General features: G+C 44.9%; 1 protein-coding gene across 2 annotated transcripts in view; it reads left to right on the top strand.

The window, feature by feature from the left end:
- The window catches only part of SYN3 (synapsin III), a 255111-nt gene that overhangs the window by 50058 nt on the left and 180733 nt on the right, over positions 1-24320 (top strand). For both annotated transcript variants that reach the window (XM_026657459.2, XM_026657458.2), the window contains exons 3-4: positions 1727-1818; positions 21825-21981. In XM_026657459.2, coding sequence (XP_026513244.1) covers positions 1727-1818; positions 21825-21981 — 249 coding nt within the window. The remainder of the gene's footprint in view (positions 1-1726; positions 1819-21824; positions 21982-24320) is intronic.

A 24320-nucleotide genomic window follows, 5' to 3' on the forward strand; every position in this document is an offset into this window, starting at 1 on the left:
TATATTCCTCTGGACTCTCCTTTCCTGGAAGGGGATTAATCAGTGACCCGGCCACCAATTCGCAGTGCTATAGTTGCAGGCGAGGGGCACTGGAGGTGGCAGGGAGGAATGTCGAGGCCCGGCATCCTAACCACTAGGAAAAGTCACCAGTAAGCCCAGGGCCTCACCCCATCATGGTGAGGTTATTCTTATTTGCCTTCTGGTTTCTGAACGTTTAAGGTGCATTCACTTCTTATTTTCAAGCTTTTCTGTGCATCTATGAGAGTTAGAAACACTTTTTAAAATGAAATTTGACATATTGATGAGTTAGTTGGGGATTGGTCCTGCTTGGAGCCGGGGGTTGGACTATATCACCTCCTGAGGTCCCTTCCGACCCTGATATTCTATGATTCTCTGATTCTCATACAATCTCTTGATTTCAGTTACTGGGCCTTTAAGAAAAACACTAATTTATTGTATGACTCATGATGAAATCGTGAGAGTTGGCAACACTGCATAGCTATGAAAGTAGGTAGAAGCCAGTTTGAACTAGTTAGAGGACAACATTGCCCGATTGCTTTTTTTAAAAATCTGTAATGAAAAGCCACACCTGAAATTAAAAGATGTGGCCCCTTTTTCCCTTGTAATGATTCAAGTGAGAAGATCAGTTTTCTGCATCCAAATGTAGGCCTTGTGACTGCAATGAGATACAGAATCAGATAGATGCCTTCATCCCCATGGAGCCCAGTTGATTTAATAGGGCTTTATATGGGTATAGGGGTTTACCTGCATGTATCTTGTTGCAGAATCAGGACCTTGCAAGCTATGGTGATAGGCACTTTAGACAGACATACTATGCCTCACTACAGTTTATTCATTAAACTGTAATTAGGGAAGACCTTTAGAAATTTTGAATATCCTGACTGGCTAATATTGACATCCTACTCCCACATATACTGCTCAATACATTCTGCAAGTCTAGTTTGCACTCCTTTCTTCATTATATTTCATATTGGTAATCAGGCCCTCAATCAAATGCATTTCTAGGGGATTATTACATATATGACACTGTTGAAGTCCTTGGGATCCACCTGAGACATGCAGCAAGCGTAGTCACCTGGAACTCACCTTTTACCTCTAATTGCTTAATTATTCTTTGCTAACCTTTTCATGAGTGTGAGTTACAGTTTATAAAGAGAATGCACTGAATTGTTTTAATAATTAAACATTAACTTAGTAACCTACCCAGCTCCACTAAACATTTAATAGTTAAACCTTTAATAGCTAAGCCACTTCAGCTAGACTCCCCTGTTTGTCACCTTCCTGCAGCATAATGAGGTTTTTGGCTATTAAGGGAGGCATAAATCTCTTGCATTAGGTTTATAGCTGGCCAGTGCCATGACAGCGGATTCAGACATAATTCCAAATGAATGTTTCCAAGTGGGAACTTGAGTCAAATTCAAATGACTTTACCTCTGTTTTTGTTTTTTGGCCTGATGATTCTTAATTCCTTTAGTATTTATTATTGCCATAAACCTAATCCCAAGTAGTCATGCAGCATTAGTGTTGGAGCAATAAACACTTTTCCAGTGTTTCCATTGCAAATCGGCAGTAATTGGATCTGCTGTTGCCTCATGGAAAAGTTTTGAAAGAAACATTCCGTGTGAAGACAGTTTTGCATTTCTGTCAATTTATTCTTTGTGTTTTCTGTCATCATGTAACGCTCTGTTCTTTCACTTCACTGCAGGCTGAGTTCTCAGAGCTGAACCTGGCTGCTTACGTTACTGGTGGCTGCATGGTGGACATGCAGGTCATGAGGAACGGCACCAAGGTAGTAAGGTGAGAAACGCTGACTTTCCTTACATTTCTTTTTTTTTTTAGAGAGATGTGGGAGTAAGTGGGATGAGTCAGGTACCTGGTCACAGCCCACTGAGGTCAATGGACAGGCCCCCAGTGACTTTGGTGGGCTCTGGATCAGGCCCCAAATGTACATTATTTCCTAGTTTTGTTGTTTTCTATCCTCACTTTTCCCCACCCGTTAATTTAGGCAGAAACGTCCCATTCTCATAATCTTTTGAACCTGAGGCCTGATGGTACTGCCAATAGGCAATGCTCTTCATTTCACCTTTCACTCTCGTATTCTCCTGCTGACTTACTTTGACTGTAAATACTGCCTTGCACGCACAACCAGGCCCATATGCGTTCCACTTTGACTGGGACAGTCTGCTTGAATATCTGCAGGTCTGGTGGCCGCTGAATACTTCCATGAACTTCATCTACCAACCTGCCTGCTCTTCGGCACCACCTTCCTTAGGGAAGATTTTCCTCTTCAACATTGCCTTCTGCGTCACCTCAGGGGAGGATGCAATATCTCAGTCTGTTGGATATTTCTGTAGTTGTTAGCATTTCAGCATAACCACCTTGCATCAACCACAGTCTACTGCAGGCAAAGGCACATCCAGCAGTGCTGCTCTCTATTCATCCTGGCCATCTATCCATTTCATTAGTCAGACAGCATTAGTCCACTTCTTTCTGGTACTGAGGTGCCCAGAATATCAATATGGTATGTTAGGTGCAATCTAACCTATGTCATATATAGAGCAATGATCACCTCTCTATTCCATGATGGGAATGATACTGTATATGCAGCCCCCAAATCACATTTTTTTTTAAAACTTCACTTCTTAGTTTATTCTGTCATTACCATTTTTCAAATTTATTTTGTTTTCTTTATCCAGATGTAATAGCTTACGTTTGTTCAGGTTGGAAATGTAATCTTCTTCCCTACCCATTTTTCTAACCACTGTAAGTTCTCTTTGTATTATTTCTCGATACTCAATGAGTTATATTACAGACCCAAATACAGTATCTTAACTAGCATGCTCTCTACATATTCTTCTAGAGCAGAGGTGGGCAAACTACGACCCGTGGGCCACATCCGGCCTCTGGGACCGTCCTGCCTGGCCCCTGAGCTCCCAGCCAGGGAGGCTAGCCCCCGGCCCCTCCCCCGCTGTCCCTCCTCCCCCGCAGCCTCAGCGCGCCACGCAGCCCGCGCTCTGGCCCGCCGCTCCTGCCGGGCAGCACGGGCGGCGTGGCTCTGGCCAGGCGGTGGGGCTGTGAGCTCCTGCTGCTCTGAGCCTCATGGTAAGGGGGCGAGGGGTTGGATAAGGGGCAGGGAGTCCTGGGAGGCAGTCAGGGGACAGGGAGCAGGGGGCGGTTGGATGGGGCAGAGGTTCTGGGGGGGAGCAGTCAGGGGACAGGGAGCAGGGGGTGTTGGATAGGCGTGGGTGTCCCAGGGGGGCTGGCAGGGGATGGGGGTGTGGATAGGAGTCGGGGGTGTGGATAGGGGGTGGGGCAGTCAGGGGACAGAGAACAGGGGGGGTTGGATGGGGGGATCCTGGGGGGCAGTTGGGGTGGGGGTCCCGGGAAGGAGCGGTCAGGGGACAAGGAGCTGGGGAGAGTTGGATGGGGCGGGGGTTCTGAGGGGGACAATCAGGGGGCGGGAAGTGGAAGGGGGAAGGGACCAGGCTGTTTGGGGAGGCACAGTCTTCCCTACCCGGCCCTCCATACAGTTTCTCAATGCCGATGTGGCCCTCGGACCAAAAAGTTTGCCCACCCCTGTTCTAGAGCATTAATACAGATGTTAGAATCAATCAGATCTCACATTGATCACTGGGACATCCCACTAGACCAGGGATTGGCAACCTTTGGCATGCAGCCCACCCGGGTAAGCCCCCTGGAGGGCCGAGCCGGTTTGTTTACCTGCCGAGTCCGCAGGTTAGGCCGATCACGGCTCCCACTGGCCGCAGTTCGCCTCTCTAGGCCAATGGGGGCTGCAGGAAGCGGCATGGGCTGAGGGATGTGCTGGCCACCACTTCCCGCCACCCCCATTGGCCTGGGACGGCGAACCACAGCCAGTGGGAGCCGCGATCGGCCGAACCTGCGGACATGGCAGGTAAACAAATTGGCCCGGCCCGCCAGGGGGCTTACCCTGGTGGGCCGCGTGCCAAAGGTTGCCAATCCCTGTACTAAATATATCCCACAAACTTGATACACTGCTGTGGAACTTTGTTTATAGTTCTCCAGCCATTTTTCTATGATTGTGGCCGTGCTTGTATCTATGCAAATTTCCAGTGATCTTTCCATGTAAGATTTCGTGAGTCTGTGTTAAATATTTAAAATTCAGATCTATGACATCCGTTGTGTTCACTTGTCCCACTAATTTTTGCCTCCCAGTGCACAAATTATTTCCATGCTATGTGCATTCAAAAGCTTCTGTCTGCACCACTGGTGCATCCATCAGCTGGTGATCAGTGCCAGTCTACTCCTTTGTTCATTCACACACAAAACTGGAAAGCTATCCAAGAAGATCACCTGTGTTGATCCCATTTTCTTTTCTCTTCCCATGCCCTTAAAGTTATTCATGAGTCTATCAAAATTTCCCTTCGTTTATTAAACTGTTACTGACAATAAAACTTTGTGTCTGAAAAAGGGGGTGTTTTCTGTTTGTGATGAGTGAGTTGTCTGTATTATAGGGTGTCTGTCTGCATGGGTATTTATATATGAGAAAGAGTATGTGTGCATCTGGCTGTGGCAGTGGTGTGTATGCATCTTTGTGTTTGTCCGTGTGTGCTTGTAGATGTGGATGTTTGTATGGTGGGGTGACTTGGGTGGGTGGGTGGGTATCTGTATGGGTGCCTGGCATATGTGGATCTGGTCATATGTTCTATCCATTTGGACGTATCTCAGCTTTGACATACTACTGCACACATGCAGCATTTGTTCACCACATGTGCTGGTATGGCCCCCTGCTTAGCTCGCTTGGGAGCACAGCACAAGTGCCTTGTATTACCACCCTTGGAGCAGGTTAGAAGACACAGAGAATGAAAAAGAAATTCTCACTTTGGGAAGCTAATAAAGGAGCACACTCATAAGTCTTGTGGAAAGACTCTTCACTCCCTCCAGCCTTGGTCAGAAGGGGAATTCCCACACTATTCAAATTCTTCTGTATGGGGCTGGAGAACAGATTTGTAGGAAATCACTAGGTTTATCACACCCTGTATCACTAGGGACTCTCATTCTTTGTCTTATCCCATAGATGCTCTCCAACTCTCATGCCTACCAAAAGTCAAGCTAAGAGAAGAGGAGAAAACACTGGACAATGTTCCGTCTTATTTTTCTGGATGACACATACATCTGTCATACTGCACTCATTCACTCTACAACTGCCTCTCCTACCTTCCTTCCCATCCTCTTCCCCTCAGTCCTGTCCTCCTCACCCCACTCCCTCCCTTTGTCTTTCCATTTAGCTCATACCCTACTCATGACAACCTGCCCCAAAAATTAAAATCAATAATATTGTGGCACTAACATGACATTTGCCACCATCACACTGTTCACGTTGCATGTGTGTTATGCTCCATTCCCTTACCTTTTTGTCTGCCATGACGGTTTAGATTGTAAACTGTTCAGGGCAGGGATTGGCTCCTACTCTGTGTTTATACAGTGCCTAGCACAATGGGTCCCTGTTCTTGCTTGGTCCTTAGGCATTCCCATAATAACCTCATAATTCATACTGCTCATAAACATGAAAATATACATACATGCCAATTGTGTGTGGTCACACACACTGTACAGCCATGGACACAGACGCAGGCATGCACACACTTTAGTCTCCTGACACACATGCAAATTGTCTCTCGTGCACGTGCAACTCACCTTCTCCTCCCTTGTGCACATGTTTCTCCTAGCCACAAGAGCACATACGTTCTATACCCATAAATCCACCCATGCCACAGACAGCCTCACCCAGGCACGCTCCTTATGCACATGTACACACAGATCCCTAATGAAGATAATTTGATACTCATTGTGGTTGAGTTATTCTAGTCACAGCAAGAGTAAACCCCTAAAGAAGATGGGAAGGATTGACAGATCTGTAATATTGTGGGAATAAATTAGAGAGGTTCTAAGTTAACGCTCTCTGCAAACACTGAGAATTCCTCAGAAGAAACATGAGTAATTTCTACTTCTAAAATACCCAAACCACAGTACAGCAAGCTTCTGCTTAAGCAATTGCTTATACTCACTCAAGGAATGGAAGGTCTGATGTGGCCCAGGGAAACTGGAAACTACAGGAGAACCTGAAGAGAGTTACAAGTTCAAGGCCACAGAGTGCAGAAAATGTTGATTGAACAAAAACAAAGCAACAGATTCTTTTTTTCTGGGCAAGGGGATTGTTTGGGCCTTGGTTCAGGTGAACTATTTAAGCCTCAGGTAGGGTGACCAGATAGCAAATGTGAACAATCGGGATGCCTGGAAAAATCCTGAATGCCTGTAAATCCCCTTAATGTGACATAGGACAGAATGGTACCTCATTAATATGCACATTTAGGATCCCCCGCCCCCGAAAAAGCAATGGCTTCTGCACACTCCTCTTCAAAGGAATGGTAACTGAGTGCTGCAGTAAGGGTTTGAATTACTAATTTAATATAGTAAATGCACTGTCATGTATGTACTAGCAGATTATAAATAACTTAAGCTAACCTACACTCCATATTAACATTTTCTGGTATATTATCTTCACATTTTAAATTGTGTTAATTGAATTATTCCCTAGTTAGCTAAATTCAGTTATTTGCAATGGGTCTCCCTGTCATTCATATGGAATAGACAGAGTCTATTGCATGCTTAATTCAAACCACTTTTTTGATTGTTTTGGGGGCCTAGGATTTAGGACATTCTATTCGTCCCTATGCCAGTTGATTAAAACTGCCCAAGTAAATAACTGTGGAGCTCTTTTCTGAAAAAGAAGCCCTGTTTAACGGGAAGGTGCAATATTACTTAAAGCTCTAGCCCTATCCCATCCCTCAGACAAAATTAAATACATAATTTTGTAGGCAGTGTTGTCAATTGGGGAGAGCGGGGAGTGGCTGTAAGTGGACCTTAATGCCGTTTTGGATTCTACCACTAGCTTGTGACACCTTGGGCAAGTCACTTCAGCTAAAAAATGTTAAATGTGGGCAGCTGGAGTAAGGTACCTACTTGGTGGCCTGATTTTTAGAGACCCGGGGCTCCCACAAATGACAGGCAGTTCAATGAGGATGAGAGGCATGTCTGCACTACATCTGGGAGTGAGCCTCACAGCCCTTGTCCACACGCTTTCACTAGTGCTCTAGACATAGCTGTGCAGACATTGCTTTGATGTTGCAGCTCAGGCTCTTGAGCCCACATCCCTCATCCTCTCCCCAGGCTTCAGGGCCTGAATTCCAGCCCAAGCCTCCACGTCCACACAGGGATTTATAGAGCACTAGCACGAGCCTTGATAACACGAGTCTGTGGACCTGGGCTGGGTGGCTTGCTCCCAGATGCAATGGAGACATGCCCAAAGGATTCTCAGTACCTTTAAAAATCTGATCACTTATCTAGCGACCTGAATATGGATTCAGATGCCTAACTATTGAGTTACCGACATTTGAAAATGTTTGCTTTAATTTCTCTATGCCTCTGTTTCTCCATCTAATGTTCACTCTGAAAGTTCTTCCTTGCACATGTCTCCAAAAATTCAGAAGGAAAGAGAGTAGCCGTATGATGCCTTATGTAGTCTCTAGTGAACACTTTACCATGTTACCAAATTACCATACTTATTGCAACACTCTGGATGCCTCTGTTCAGTAGGACCAGCAACAGAACAAGTGGATGTGAGGTGGGTCATTAGCATAATGCCTTGTCAGAGCAGCGTGGGGAGATTCTGCAGTGCATCTGCCCTGCCTGCATAACAATTGCAGTCCTGTGATGATACGCAGCACCCAAACTTTCCCAGTTAAATGTTAAATAAATAATATTGTGCAATTTGATGAGAGGCCCTATAGCTATAGAGGACCTTTCATTCCAAAAGATCTCTAACCACCTTGGAAACAGGAATCGCTTCACCAGTGAACTGCAGCCACCTCTGGATGGAGGGCGATAGCTCAGAGGTGCAATATCCATGCACGGGACCGTGGTTATTAAGGTGATGTCTGAAAGACCCACACACAGCAAACTGCCTAGGACTTAATTTATCAGTCTCAGAAGGATGAAGGGCTGAGTCAACCCTATTGGGATTAGACCTAATGGGCCTGATTTTTATTTCCCCTGTACACTGCACTCTGACAGCCTAAAGGGATCGTAAACTGTTAGTGTTACACCTACTTTGAGCCCCTTTACACTGCCAGAACAGGGTGAAAGGGCCTCTGTGGAAATGAGAATCGGGCCTAGGGAGCCTATTGTATGTTTCTAACTTGATGCTCCTAAGCCCGCCCTCTCTCTCTGCACTAGATAAAATACAGGGCTGTGTTTGCCACCCAGGCAGGGCTGGCCTTACTATGAGGCGAACTGAGGTGGCCGCCTCAGGTGCCAGACTGTGGGGGGGGGCCACTAGGACCCAGAGTGTAGAAAACTGTGTCTGCTGCTGGTGCATATATATTCTCTCTGCTCTAGATGCACAAAGATGGTGGAGTGCTGTGCTGGAGGAAGGAGGGCACAAGAGACATAACAGGCAGGCAGGAGAAAAGGTGAGAGGGAATAACAGAAAGCAGCTGGAGCTGCAGGGAGAGAGAGGAGGAGGAGCCTCTTATGCAGTGCCGTAACGAGGGCGCTGCGAGTGAGGCACTTGCCTCAGGCGCAGAAGGTGAGGGGCGCAGAAAGTCTCTCCTTCGGAAGTAAGTCCTTCCCTCCGAGAGGGACTGAGGGACCTGCTGCCGAATTGCCGCTGGTCGTCAGCAAGGGAGAGGGGCGGCACGTCTGGCTCTGCGGCGGGTCCCTCAATCCCTCTCGGAGGGAAGGACCTGCCACTGAATTGCCGCTGAAAACCGGCGGCAATTCGGCGGCACGTCCCTCAGTCCCTCTCGGAGGGAAGGACCTGCCGCTGAATTGCCACTGAAGAACGGCGGCAATTTGGCGGCAGGTCCTTCCCTCCGAGAGGAACCCGCTGCCAAAGAGCCGGACGTGCCGCCCCTGTCCCTTGCCTCGGGCGCAAAAATCCCTAGTTACGGTTCTGCTGTTATGTACCTCTCTAGCACCCCCAGGAGCCTGGACTGATTAACACCAGCTTCTCAGGGAGCTTCCTGTTTCCTGCTGCTTCCCTGAACCCACTTGAGGAGAACAGGCAGTCAACTGAAGTAGTAGGAGCCAGTTAGGCCCTTAAAACACTGATATCTTCCCTCACTCAGGCCCTGCTACCAGCCTGCTTATTTGTCCCCTTCAATTGAGTGTTGAGAGCCACTATGGCTGGCACAGAACAGCAGTCATGAGTGAAAGAAGAAAATGCTCCTCTGGGGCAGCATTCAGAAAAAGAAAGCAAGCAAAGGAAGCTTTTCTATCTTAGCAGGAAGGAGCTCTGCTGAGATACATAGACACAAATGTTCATGGTGAGCCTTCCGGCCCCAGTGAGGATGTGGCTGGTGAGGAGATGCCTGATCTTCCAGTTAGTCAGAGTGCAGGTGACCTGGCAGCTACGGCAGCATCCATATCTCCATCTCAAATGGATGTAACCATGCGCATTGCTGAAGAAAAGTGTAGCTCAGAGAAGAGTGTGGTGGAGGCACAAGAAACAGCTGCTGCTGAGTTTAGTTCCTTAAGTCTGGATGATCCAGGACTGTGGACCCACTTGAGCAGTAGCCTGGGGGACTTCCTTGTACTGCATGGGCCACAGCAAGTAAAAAACTTCATGTTCCCCAAAGACAATGAAAATAGAAGTTTCCATCCAACACATTACTGCCATGAAATCCCCAATGGTGACAAAGTGGAGAGGCCATGGCTTATGTACTCAAAAACCCAGAATGCTGCATACTGTTTTTGTTGCAAACTCTTCCAGTCTAATGCTCCAGCCACATTGGGTTCTACAGGAACAAAGGACTGGAAAGATCTGGCTAGAAATCTGGCATGCCAAGGGAAGGCAGCAAATCACGAGAGAGCATTCCATAGGTGGAAAGAGCTTGAGATGAGACTAAGGTTAAAGGCCACCATAGATGATCAGCATCAAGAGAAGATTGCATCAGAGTCTCTTTACTGGCAAAATGTTCTGAAAAGGCTCATTGCCATTGTGAGAATGGCAAAACCTAGCACTGTGTGGCACTTCAGATCAGCTGTATGTGCCAAACAATGGAAACTTCCTTAAAAGTGTGGAGCTGATGGCTGAGTTTGATGCTGTCCTCCAGGAGCATCTAAGAAGAGTCACCACCCAAGAAATGTACACACACCACTACCTTGGAAAAACAATTCAAAATGAGATCGTACAGTTACTGGCAACAAAAGTCAAACAGAAGATTGTGGCAGATCTGAAGTCAGAAAGATATTACTCTATTATTCTGGACTGCACACCTGACATTGGCCATACGGAACAAATGACTTTAATGGTGCATTTTGTAACAACAACGGAACCTAGTGAAAATGTCCCTGCAATGGTGACTGTCAGAGAGCATTTTCTAGAATTTATTGACTTTGATGATACTACAGGAGCTGGTATGACAAATGTGCTTCTTAAAAAGTTGGAAGATACGGGAATTGCGATAGCTGACATGAGAGATCAGAGCTACGATAATGGTGCCGACATGAGAGGGAAGAACAGAGGAGTGCAGACATGGATCCGAGAGTTAAACCCTCGAGCTTTTTTTGTCCCATGCAGTTCTCATTCATTGAACTTGGTGGTCAGTGATGCAGCATCAGCTTCTAGTGAGGCTGCTGAATTTTTTAATGTAATTCAAAGCATCTATGTATTTTTCTCTGCATCAACTCATCGATGGCAAATTTTGAAGCAACATCTGGGAACATCCTCTCTGACACTGAAACCACTGAGTGCCACACGATGGGAAAGTCAACTGGAGGCGATAAAGCCTATCAAACACCAAATTGGGAAGATAGATGATGCCATGGTTGCCATTATGGAGGATAATGCTATGACAGGAACTGTTCATGGGAGAACAGTGGCAGAGGGAAATGGAATCACCAGAAACATACATAACTTCAAATTTCTGTGTGGCTTAGTGTTGTGACATGACATACTGTTTGAAATAAATGTTGTAAGCAAGAGACTCCAAGGTGTTGACTTTGATATATCTGGAGTAATGGAACAACTGGACAAAGCAAAGTCATACCTACAGTCTTACCGGCCAGATGAGGGATTTCAAATCATTCTGAAGAGTGCACAGAAGTTGGCAGAGGAACTTCACACTGAAGCTATTTTCCCGCCCATTCAAGAATACAAGAGTCACCGGAAGAAGACATTTTGATTACGAGGCACAGGATAATCCCATAAGAGACCCCAAACAACAATTCAAAGTTGAATTCTTTAACCAGGTGCTAGATTGTGCAATACAGTCAGTTGAAGAGTGTTTAATGCAGCTCAAGGAACACAGCAGTATATTTGGGATGTTGTTTGATATTCCAAAACTCCTCACTATACCTGAAGAAGACCTACACCAGCAATGCAGGGCAGTAGAGACAGTGTTGACACACGATATTGATGCGAGTGATTTAGGTGATGAACTGAAAGCCCTTTCAACTTCATTTCAGCAGGATCAACTCCAAAGGCTGTTCTGGAATAAGATGACCACCCTCTTTCCAAATGGTTTTGTTGCTCTGCGCATACTTCTCACACTTCCTGTAACTGTGGCCAGTGGAGAATGCAGCTTCTCCAAGCTGAAGTTAATAAAAACACATCTACTCTCCACAATGACACAGGAGAGGCTGGTTGGCCTTGCAACCATCTCAATAGAGCATGAGCTGGACCTTCAGGAAGGTCCAGACTGTGGACCTTCAGGAAGCAGTTCAAATCTTTGCAACCAAGAATGCACGGAAAGCACCACTTCGATTATTCAAATGGATAAAAATGCCAGTGTTTACTATGCAGACAAGAAAAGTTACATTTGCTGTTCAGGCGTTTGAAAGTCAAGTGTTACTTGCAATTTTTGAACAAGGCATTTTAAGTTGTTAGTTCTCCTTTATTGGGGTAGGTAGCAGAGCAGTACCATGAGAGGAGTAGAACAGGAAGAAGGCAGAATTGAGACCTTTCAAAGTTTTGGCCCAAGCGAGGGGGCATGAGGGCGTCATTTGAGCTCCCCGCCTCAGGTGCCAAAATGCTGTGGGCTGGCCCTGCACCCAGGCTTAGAAAGCCTGCCGTTGTTGTCTCTGGTAGATGTGGAGGGAAAAGCAGAGGTACACTGAAATCCACGAGTGTTTTCTTTCACAGGGAAAAGCAGCTTCTGTGGGAGTGTTTCAGATTTTTAAAGATATGGATTAAATATGTGCCAGATTGCTCCCCTCTTGTTGCCTCCCTGGTTGGCTCCTTCAGTTAGAGGCGCCTTGTTTGGCACTTTAGTTCTTCTGCCACCAGCTAGTGATACGAACATCCAGGGACAAGGACCATCTCTTTGTGTGTTTGTATGGTGCCCGCCACAATAGTGTCCTGGTCTGTGAGTTGGGCCCCCTGAGGCACTACCATAATACAAATAATAAATGACTAACTGTGAGAGGTTTAGGTACTGCAGTGAGGAGAGTCATATGTACCTAAATAGATTGATACAAACAGACCATGCTTGAGAAAAGGAGTGGGTTAGTTCCGTTGGATCAAAATGAGACAGAATTGGCCACTGGCAAAGAGAGAGACTGAAAGTGAAGAGAAGTGGAACCAGCCATGCTTAAAAAACTGGCTGTTAGGAAGGAAATCCTACAGGGTGAGCACAGGTCTCTTGTAGGGCGAGGGGTTAGTACTACAGATTTTGCCTGCAATTCAGTCATTTTGTCTAACAATGTGCATGCTTCACTCTGCTAGCTGGCTGAAATGCCCCTGTCAATCACAACTGTGGAGAGGCCAATGAATGTTCTGTTTCCTCAGTACAAGCCCATTCGTCTCTTTAATTAATTATGACTGTTCTGTTGATTCCGGCTGATTTAGCATTTGCATGTGTTCTAGTGACAGAGCTGGAGCCTGTTGTATCACAATCCTAAATCCATCGTGCCCTAAAAATGTGTTTCTCCACTACATGCTTTTGCACTGTGATCTATTATATGATCTCATGGAATGGGAAACTGCCACTTCCACATGCAACTTGCCATGCTGGGGGCAGGTCTTTTCCTGATGTTCAGCTCTGCCCACTCCAGGAGGCAAGTATATTCCTGCTCTACACAGGTTGCCAGCTCTTGGATGTGAATGCTTTAATTCCACATGTGGATGACCACCTGTCTCAAGTGGATGTTTTCCTGTCACATAAGGCCCCACCCACCCCAAAAAGTGGATATTCTACCACACAGAGGCTGCCCCCTGCAGGAGGTGGTTGGTTTCCTGTCCTATGAAGATATTTTCTTGCCACACATTAGCTGCTCACTGCTAGGCGATCAGTATTTTTTGTCACCCAGGGACTGCTCACTGCTAGGGGGTGGGTTCTTTCTGTCACTGTTCTGCAAAGGATACATGAAAGTAGTTTGAGAGAGCTAGTAGGTATGTGCTGATCCAAGAAGTTCTCTAGTGGGAAACTCAGTGTTCACCTCTGACATCTTCCAGAAATCGTGTTTCATAGAAGAACCCTAGTTGGTGCCTCTTCATCATTTGGCTAAATTCCACACACATTTTAGGAAAATGTCCTGTCTTTTTTAAAGCCAAACTGGGAATCCCTGCAAAGGAAGGAAAGTTTAGGAGGATGAAGAAACTGATCTGGAGAATGTAGTCTCCCGAAAACCAGACGGAAAAATAATATATTTAGCGTATAGTTTTTCCATGATCTACAGAATGTACTGTATTATAACAGTACAATTCGTACCATATATTTAACACAAAATGTACAGAAGAATAAATGTATTTCAAATGAAATAAATTTGACTGATTATTTTAAATAGATGTCATGCTGGTATATTTCAAACAGAATGTAACTTTTAAAATATGTATTTAAAGAAAAACCAACCCGCCCTCTCCCCCCAGCAAACTGCTACCTTCACCTAAGCACTCAGCAACCCAGGGAAGTCAGTGGGTTAGAACAAGATGTAAATCAGGGTAGAATTTAGCAGCCTGTATTTACAAATTTAACAATCTAGCATGTGCAACACACTTTTTATAAACCCTAGTAACTATTCCCACAAGAGAGGTGATTGCCTTATTCTTCCACCATCGTCTCCCTCTCCCCCCCCCCCTTTTTATTTTATTTTTTTTTAGCAGAAGCACAATGGGGAGGGGAAGGTTTTCTTTGGTTGCATCCATTCCAGTTGCTGCTGTTAAACAGCTGCTTGGAGGGACTGTTTCTCTCATCGGGGTTTAGTTATATCCCGGATGAATAATGTCCCTCTTCACCTCTCCAGCAGCTGGCGTCCAGCCGACGTGTGAGTGGGATGCTGACAGCTATGGGGAAAACATTTGGAGTGGAGGCAGCTGCCAGAAAGCAGAAGTCACTGTTACCAGACAAGGGTGGGGAACAATTTAGAGATTAAAACTCCTCCTTGGCCCTTTCACATTTACGCTTAGTCCTTCTGCTAAGAAATTTGCAGCCAAGGTCTGAGTTATCATTCATTAGCTAAATCGTGAAGTGAATGCAAAAGTTGGTTAAAGTATTTAAGTTTGGTCAGTTTTTTGGTCCTATTCATCTCTTTTCTTCCTGGGTTTTTATTAGCGATGTTTCAGAGGAAAAATGAATGTTGGAAATGATGGGGCAAAGTCTGCTTTGTTCTACAGGTATAGCTGTGGAAAGAGTAGATTTTTATCAGTAAACGTCGCTAAACGTTGATTTCACTGTACACACACAAAGCAACAACAAATATTTCCATCAGTAATAATCAAAACCTACAGATAGGTAAAGTAAGAGAAATGCTGCTTAAGAACTCATTAGAGTTCGTTTAAGGATATTTACTTTGTGTATTTGGACATATGTTGTTGACAATTTGTGCTTGTAATTGTTATAAATAGGGTCCTACCAAATTCACCGTCCATTTTGGTTCATTTCATGGTCATAGGCTTTTAAAAATCATAAATTTCATGATTTCAGATATTTAAAAGCTGAAATTTCACCGTGTTGTAACTCCAGGAGCCCTGACCCAAAATGGAGTTCTAGGGGAGGTTGCAAGGTTATTGTAGGGAGGTCCACAGTATTGCCATCCTTACTTCTGTGCTACTGCTGGCGCCGGTGCTGCTTTCAGAGCTGGGCCCTCGGCCAGCAGCCGACACTCTCCGGCCGTCCAGGCCTGAAGGCAGCAGCACATGACTAAGGGTGGCTTGCTATGGTATTATCACCCTTACTTCAGCACTGCTGCTGGTGGGGCGCTGCCTTCAGAGCTGGGCATCCGGACAGCATCCACCGCTCTTTGGCCACCCAGCACAGAAGTAAGGATGGCAATACAGGGACTCCCCTACAATAGCCTTCTGTCCTTTGTGCAACTCCCTTTTGAGTCGGGACCCCAAGTTTGAGAAACCCTGGTCTCCCCCATGAAATCCTAAAATCTGTATAGCATAGGGTAAAATTACACAAAAGACCAGATTTCACAGGGGAGACCAGATTTCATGGTCTGGGACGTGTTTTTCACAGCTGTGAATTTGGTAGGGCCCTAGTTATAAAGCTTTAACATTTTGAACTCAATGTCTGCCATTAAATAATTGTCTGATACGCTCTCATAATTTCCCACCGCTGTGAACATTTAAAAGCTTAAAACCCATAATTTTTGTACAACTCTGTGAAAATTTAAATGGCTAAACATAAAAAAATGCTTGAAAATGAACTTCGCTATTATCAGTTGAAATGATAAAATAATAAAAATTTAATGTGCCAAGCCTACACATGTACAACCCCATTGGCTTCTGCCATTGTTGTAACAGGGACTGTTAAAATCTTCAGTCTCTTTCCTGGTAACTTTTTGATCTCTACCACTTTTCCTAAAGTGTGGTTCTGTTCTGAAATGTGATTGCAAAAAATGGCTATGTGAGGTTCTATGTTTATTGTTCCTCACTGAGTTTCATGACAAATTTGTTCAGTTTACAAGTAAAAATATGGGGATGGATTTTGGAGCCTGCTCTTGAATGGCCTGAGCAGCATGTAACCCAGCTTTACGAATCCCTGGTCCTTGGGCCAATAGATGTAAGTCCGTTCTGAAGAAGCAACTTAGAGCAACCTTGAGGCTGCTCTAAGTTGTGGTGGCTGCAGTGGCTCCCAGTACTCTTGCCATAATCCCCTTCTCTTGGTCACTGGACCCCTCTCTGCCACCTGTGGATTTCTCTGTGCCAGAAGAATCCCCAACTGTCTGTTTAAAACAGCTACTCCTCTTCTTTACATTGTCAAATAATGTTTTCCAAAGGTCAAGTCCCAATCACATTACTCACATTGAGTTCAGTGGGATTCTTTGCATGAGTAAGGGAGGAAAGATTCGCCCCTTTCTGTAGAAAATTAAGACATGAGGGTTTGGTTGAAATGGAAGATTTTACGATGCTATTTAAATTAATATAATGAGAAATCTGGGAACATGCAGTAATTCTAACATTGTGAAATATATAATAATGGATGTAAAACCAAAAATAGCCAAGCTCTGTAGTTGGTTGTCAGTGATGTCATAACTATATCACTAACACTCAGGTAATGCACAGACAGGATTTGTTCATATTTCCTAAATGCCATTTTATATTAGCTCACACACACCTGAGGTAGTGCATTCTTTGGGGGATTATTGCACTGTTTAGGTAGTTGAAGTCACTCCAGTTTTGGCCTTGTGCCTCAGAACATTGCCTGTAGACTCCATTAATCCCCTGGCAACACATAGCCTTTTGTATCTTATTGCTTAATTATACACTTTCCTTCCCTTTGAGTACTGAAAAGATAAGAGAGGCTTTGTAAGAGAATTTAGGTAAAACAGGTTGGTCACTCAGAAAACTTAAAATACGTTAGTTCAGTCTTTGGTATCCAAGATGCCTTCTTGTGTGAACATGAGAAACAGAGTGCCCTGTGAGACTGAAAGAGAGACCGCCCTCCTCCTATGGAATGGTCCAAGAGCTCCGTAAGCGCATCATCGTGCAAAGGGAAAAACATGTCACAGTAGTGCAACCTTCTGTTCTTTATGTGACTAGATGGTGAGTGCTGAAATGAATAGAAGAGATGGCCAGCTGCCCTTCTGTGTGATTCACTCACAGTCACAAAAGAAATCTAATGACGCAGAAGTAAAGTGCTAGGTCAAACAGGCCTTATTTATGGAAGTAGACGTAATTTTTGACTGTCTGTGGGTGGCTTGTTGACGGGAGGGAAAAGGGATTTTAAAAGGTGTTTTGGCAGCATAACGTAGTCCTGAATTTTATTTTTCTAATGTTCATGAAGCTCTTTGAAGTTCTCCATGAACAATTGAAGGACCAAGGAAACAAGCCAGAGTTAAGTCTATAATCAGAACTAGGAAATAGGAAATGCCACCTTCCAGCAGGATTTGCTGGTGCCATTTGCTGTGTTCCAGTCCACAATGGCTGGAGAACCTAACCACTACAGTGAAATGTTACTGATGATCTTTTCAGATCTGATTCTCTTCTGCTTCTTAGAGCATTCTCCACTGTCAGAGCCATTGCTGCTGCTCCTGGAGTGTTTAACTATGAGAACAACAGGGAAAAAATTCCTTTGAATTGTCCTTCAAATGCCTATTTACTAATTTCTATCACACCTGTTGCCAAGACAGCTAAGTGGTGCAATTGCAAATACTGAAACACAAATGTAGGTATAGTTGAGCATGAGCCAAGAAGTTAGGATCTGGATTCAGATTTTCCCTAAAGCTGTGGGTGTTTGGATCCATGTCTCTGAGTTGGGGCCATTGCTAAAATTAGTTTTACCATTTAGAAAACGGAACTAAAACACATTGGAGCAAAACAAAAAGCAGTCACTCAAATACGAACCAAAATAAATGTCTTGCATGGTGGCCTCATAGTCGAGACGCTTCCAGCTTCCAAAGGCAGGAGACTTTCAACTGTGATCCACTGCTGCCACTTTTGGGGTGCTTGACTATGGAAACGGACAACAAGAGCCTTCCAATCTGAACGGCCATGATGAGCTCTAGGGTGAGAGGCAGCCACTCACTTTGAATAGCATCTGGCACAAGTGGGAAGTTACATCAGACTAGGAGAGAACTGCAAGTTCTTGTGCTTGTGGTGAATTGCACCTCTCAGGAGGTGGCCAGCTATACTCTGCACTGTTTGGAGCTTCTGGAGGTTCTAGGTAACCCTAAGTAGAGAATATTACCACAGTCCAAGCCTAGAGATGACAAAGCCATGCATGCCCATTCCAAGGTCGGCATTAGAGAAGAATAAACCTAAAATACGTTTTAAAATATAATATTGCAAATCAGTTTAACCTGAAAATGAATTTTTGGTGGGAGTGTTTAAATGGCAAAGGATCTTATTCTCATTTACCTGACAGTCCTGCATGCCATTCTAGTTTACAGCTACCCTCATTTGAAAGCTCTTTTACACTGCCAAAGTGGTGTGTAGTGTAAATGAGAATCGGACTTGCATCTTTAGATTCTGCTGAGTATGGGAAAGGGCTTTTGGGGAGGCTGGGATGAGGAAGGGCTCTCTCTTCTGCCAAAAGCTGCAGCCATCTGGTCTCAGTAGGGAGGAGGGTGTGTGCATTCAGGAAGCCTACTTCCATCTAGGAAAGGTAGGGCACCTGCGCGAAGCGTACAAGGCACAGCTACAAGTTATTGCTGGTATGTTCTGAGCTGCTGTTCTGGATTTTCACACTTCACATTTATCCGTAGCATTTTGCTTTCCACTATATTTCTGAGGTAGCTTCTTCCTCTGCCTATCTGCTTTCGGGCAACCTTTCTTTTGGCCAAGGAGGCCTAGAGGTGGTTCTATGCAACCAAGGCCCATCAGTGCTATTCTGAAACCTGGGTTGAGGGGGTTGGTCAAGAGCTGAGCCTGCATTACCATTTCCACACTCCTAGCCCCATCAGATGAGGGTACTTGGGACTTCAATGCATAGATGCTACAGAACCTGCCAGGCCCAATTATTTTAATGTCATTTGAAAAGGGAGTCTTCTCTCAACCCTTTCTCTTTTAGATGACGTGTCAACTTTCTGTTTAGGCTGTCATTCTTGTTGCTTGTTGTGTGGATGAGTGGAGCTGGGAAAGGAAACTGTAATACTGTTAGCCATTCTAAAATTCAAGGGCTCATTGCATTAGAACATGGTTTACCCCTCTGACTGAATAATTGTTTCAAAAGTGATCTACTCTCCTAAGAAAACTAAATGTACAGCATTGAGAGAAATCCTCTTCTGTGTGGGAACCAAGCCTCTTTCTCCCCAGGTACAAGAGCACACAGCTGCTTGCTATTCATATCATCGCCCTTATGAGTTGCTGGCTCGCCAGCTTCCCGAGGGATGATGCCCTTTGTTTTCCTTTTGATCTCTCTTCTTTTAGTTTCTACCCTTCGGCCTCCCATTTTCCCACTAGGCTCAGTTTCTCTTTTATAGATGCCTAGAAGACTCCTCTTCGTCACACTTCCTGCTTTTACCTTAGTGGTTGCAGAACCTGCACTCATTCCTCTTGTTTCTTATTGTTCAAGATACTTTGGGACCTGGCTATTGCCCCACATCTCCAAAGAGAGATCCACTTCTCAGCTGTGGCTTGTGAGAGATCCATAGCCCGGGGCAGTGGTAGGGCAGAATCATACTATTGTCTATGGTTATTGGCACCCTCTTCCCTCTCCCAGTGTTTTTTTTCAGTGGAGGGGTTCTGACCAATGAAACCGATCCTATTCTCATACAAGATATAGAGTTTAGATAGCAGGGCTCCATCATTTACTCTGCATTATCATTGCCATCTGTTATACTGGGATCTCCTGCTTCCTCGGTATCTAAAAGTCCATAGTTTTCTCTAAACTTCAAGCAGGCTGAAGTCTTTCAACCCAGAGTTTCAGCTGGTAACAGCTTTTTTTAGAGTGTGATTCTCGATCTTACCCTTGAATGTTCGCCATTGGCTGGTGGGGGGAAAGGTGTGCATGTCAATATAGCAGGTTCATGTGCGGGCACAAAAGCTAGTACCAGCACAGCGTGCATAAAATACATTCCAGCTCAGTAAGGACCAGTTCCAAAACTGGTTGCAAGGAAGGGTTTGGGTGTTGGGTGGTTTTTAATAGTTTTGTGCTGCTGTGCCAACCTATCTTCTTGAACCTGAGGGAAATTAAGATGCACCTAGAGCATCTGGTTGCTTAGACCCTAGAATGTGTAACAGCCCACTGGGGGGCACTGAATCCTGAATGTTTGGCATCCAGAGAGTTAATTTCTTTTCTGGGGATGTTTGGCTGCCCAGTGGGTGCTTTCTACATGGACTGTCAGCAGAAGTCAAGCAGTTAAACGGCCAAGATTTGTATTCTCTTGCTGTTTCTCAGCATGGGGTCGCCACTTGCCTCATTTCATTGACCGTAGGAAGATCCATACATCAGCTGCACATTCAATAGTACAGCCCTCCTGATGTTTATTGCACCTTTCACTGATTGAGAAACATGCCACCTTTGATGCCCACTGCATTAAAGAGTCTGTGTGGGTTAGAAATACTACAGGGGCGGGTGTCTGATGTTTCAAAACCTCTGCCTCTTGCCTCACAACAAGGGCAAAGCATGCTTCTTGCCATGTCTAGATTAATAACAAAAGTCCAAGGACAACAAATAAAACAAAGTTTAAAACCACAAGCAGCTCTGGGTTTTATTCTCAATACTCTTTGCCACAATCTGGCCCAGAGTCGCCATCTCAGATTTCCCAGCCAGAGTGACGGAAATATAAGTTGGGGCTATAAAACCAAAATAGTTCCAGTTCATACATCCTAAGGATTGAAATTATAGTCTCATAGCAAGGAAAATGTTCAAAGTCAGTGACGTAATGGGTCCTGGGACAGAACTAATTTCTCTTAAGAACTTTAATGCAATATGGAAGTTTTTCCAATGCCCTTGATGCAAACTTTGTTTAAATGTAAAATAGTCCCCATAGTCAGTGGAAAAGTCCCTCCAGTGCGTTCAAGGTACAAACTGGTGAACTCTGTTTTGGGCAGCCTTTCCAATTGCTGTTTCCAAACGCTTTGAATTGGCCCTAAGATACAGTATGCAAAGGAATTATTTCCATCTGGTTGACACCTAAGCTATCTCCTACTGCCTAACCCTGGAGGGCCTCCAGTTTGGTTAGAGAGTTGCTACATTTGGAATCATAAGGATCCCATGGCAAGTCTTGGCTAGGATAATGAGTTGATTGCTCGTGCAGTAAGTCCCATCACTGGATGGGCACTCTGAAAATTTGTTAATTATGTTGCAGTGTCTGATCCCTAGGTGTTGATGTTCCAGCGGTCTGTGTCCAATATGCACTGCGGTCTGTGAGTAAAAGGAAATGTGTGTGGATGCCTGGATGTGTGAGATCTTTGGAAATCCGTGCATGATCTTCCCACCCAGTGGGCTTCATTTCAGTATCCAGTCTCATCATTAGCAAACAATCTTTTCCTCCTTCATCTGTGCAGCACATTGCAACAAGTGTCACCAAATATGGCCAAGATTTTCAAAAGAGAATTATTAGGATTACTAGGGAGAATTCCCCCACCCCACCAGAGAATTGATGATCACAGGCTGTTCCTGTGTGAGCCTGTTTGAAATGGAAACTCTGGCAAATCTGTCTGGAGAGTTTCTAAGCCCTTGTGCTCGCGGTTATGTAGGATTTTTTTTTTTAATCACTAGGTTTTTCTTTGTAGTATAATTGATACAATACTGCGGCCTGAGAAGGTTCAGCCTATTTGAAGGAGAGCAAAACAGGGGAAGATGGAGGCAAAAGAGGGAAAGGAGCCTTGCTGATTATTTTCTTTTAAAAATCACTCTAATTGTGTCTTCTAGGTCCTTTAAGCCTGACTTTGTTCTGGTTCGACAACATGCATACAGCATGGCGCTAGGAGAGGACTTCCGCAGCCTCATCATCGGCCTGCAGTATGGCGGAGTCCATAGTGTCAACTCCCTTTACTCCATCTATAACTTCTGCAGCAAGCCCTGGGTGGTAGGTGACGATCCAGGTTTATTACGTTAGCACCGGGCCAGAAAAATGATGGAGCGCCGAAGTCAGACTCCAGTTTTTCTAATGGGAGCCCTTCCCTTCCCATTGCAGCCACCGCTCCGCTAGCCTTAGCAAGCTGTTTGGGGACTCCTTTGGGAGCCTGCCAACATTGCCCCTTTATCAACCTATCCAACTTGCTTCTGAATAACAACCTGCCCTAACTACAAGGCATCTTCAGCAGTCCCAGATTCTGTCACTTGACTGCATGGAAGACAAGAGCTGCAGTTAAATCTAGATCTCTTTTGTGGCAGTACAGATCAATACTGCTAGGTCACTGGGCTGGCTTAGGCATTTTTCTTAATTTGTATGAACCATCAGCATACCCTGTTCTAGCGGATATGTAGACAGTGATTCATAAAAGGGATTACGTGATTCTATGACTATTATTTGTATTATGGTAACGCCTAGAGACTCTAGCTAAAATCAATGCCCCATTGTGCCAGGCACTGTACAAACATAGAACAAGCCACCAAAAAGCCTACAATTTAAATAGACAAGATCAAGGATTGTGGGGAAGGGATATTACATATGAGCAGAGTGAACAACACAGTGATTTGCAAATGTCATGTTGGTGTCGGGGGGTGTTATTTTTGTTTTGTTTCTAATTTTGGGGGTGGGGTTTTGTTGGAAGGGGATTAACTGAGAAAAGAGAGAGAAAAGGTGGAGGGCCCATGAAAGGGAGGAGATTAGAGTAATGGGAAGAAGGGGAGTGTGGAAGACAGGTGGAGTGAGGCTGAGGTAAATATGTGAGATGCCAGTCAGCACAGGGGAAAGACTATCCTGAGTAAAAGCTAGATGATGGCCTCTCTAGAGTTCATAGAATATCAGGGTTGGAAGGGACCTCAAGAGGTCATCTAGTCCAACCCCCTGCTCAAAGCAGGACCAATCCCCAGACAGATTTTTGCCCCAGATCCCTAAGTGGCCCCCTCAAGGATTGAATTCACAACCCTGGGTTTAGTAGGCCAATGCTCAAACCACTGAGCTATCCCTCCCCTCACAGGTTCCTGCTGCAGCTGCTTGTCTCTGCTTCTCCATGTTGGCTTCTCTTCCCCAAGCTTATATAGCTGTGGGGAAGGGGTCGGGCCTCATGGATGGGATTCTCCCCTGCACAGTTCTGGATCTGAGGGCCATTGAAACTGTGGACTTCAGTTCCCACCATTTGTGTATGGAGCTGTGGGGAGAGGGACTTTCCAATGTCCTCTTTAGAGCAGTGGCTCTCAAACTTTCCAGATGACTGTACCCCTTTCAAGCGGCTGATTTGTCTTGCATACCCCCAAGTTTCACCTAATTTAAAAACTGCTTGCTTACAAAATCAGACATAAAAATACAAAAGTGTCACAGCGCGCTAGTATTGAAAAATGGCTCACTTTCTCATTTTTACCATATAATTATAAAATAAATCAATTGGAATATAAATATTGTACTTACATTTCAGTGTACAGTATACAGAGCAGTATAAACAAGTCATTGTCTGTATGAAATTTTAGTTTGTACTGACTTCACTAGTGCTTTTTATGTAGCCTGTTGTAAAACTACGCAAATAGCTAAATGAGTGGATGTACCCCCTGGAAGACCTCTGCGTACCCCCTGGGGTATGTGTACCCCTGGTTGAGAACCACTCCTCTAGAGGATCCCTGCTGATGCAACTCTAGGAAATCTCCTATATAATTGCACAGGTATCACAAAATGTGGACAGAGAAGAGAGTAACAAGGAACCAACCATCCTCATTATTTAACCATAGATTTTGCAAGTTCAGCTGAGGTCAGTAATGATTGAAAAGTCTTATCCTGTGACTACCCTGTTTGGCACTGGTGCTTTCAGTCCATTTCCTATTAAAAAGGTGCCTTTGTTACAAAACCAATCTTCACAATTTGCACCCTTTTTGACAGTCAGTGTCAGTGGCCAGGACCTGGACGGTCAGGCCTAAAATTGGAGCAGGCATCAGGCCTAGTGGTTGGAGCAGGCATCAGAGGCCAGAGCCAAGGATCAGAACTGGAGTCAGAAGTCAAGAATTGGAGCCGAGGGTCAGAACCGAGGCAAGAACAGGACTGGAACTATGAGGGAACAAGGCTGGGAATAAGCGGGAGCTATAGGCGAATGCTTTGAGTGGCCACTGAACTGCTGCTGGGCTTAAGAGCCAGTTTGCTGACTCTTCCACCCAATCAGACGGTGTAGCTAAGTAAAAAGAACAGGAGTACTTGTGGCACCTTAGAGACTAACAAATTTATTTGAGCATAAGCTTTCGTGGGCTACAGCATCCGATGAAGTGGGCTGTAGCCCA

This window comes from Terrapene carolina, unplaced genomic scaffold, assembly GCF_002925995.2.
Source record: "Terrapene carolina triunguis isolate 2854851 unplaced genomic scaffold, T_m_triunguis-2.0 Scaffold247, whole genome shotgun sequence".
Taxonomy (NCBI): Eukaryota; Metazoa; Chordata; order Testudines; family Emydidae; genus Terrapene; species Terrapene triunguis.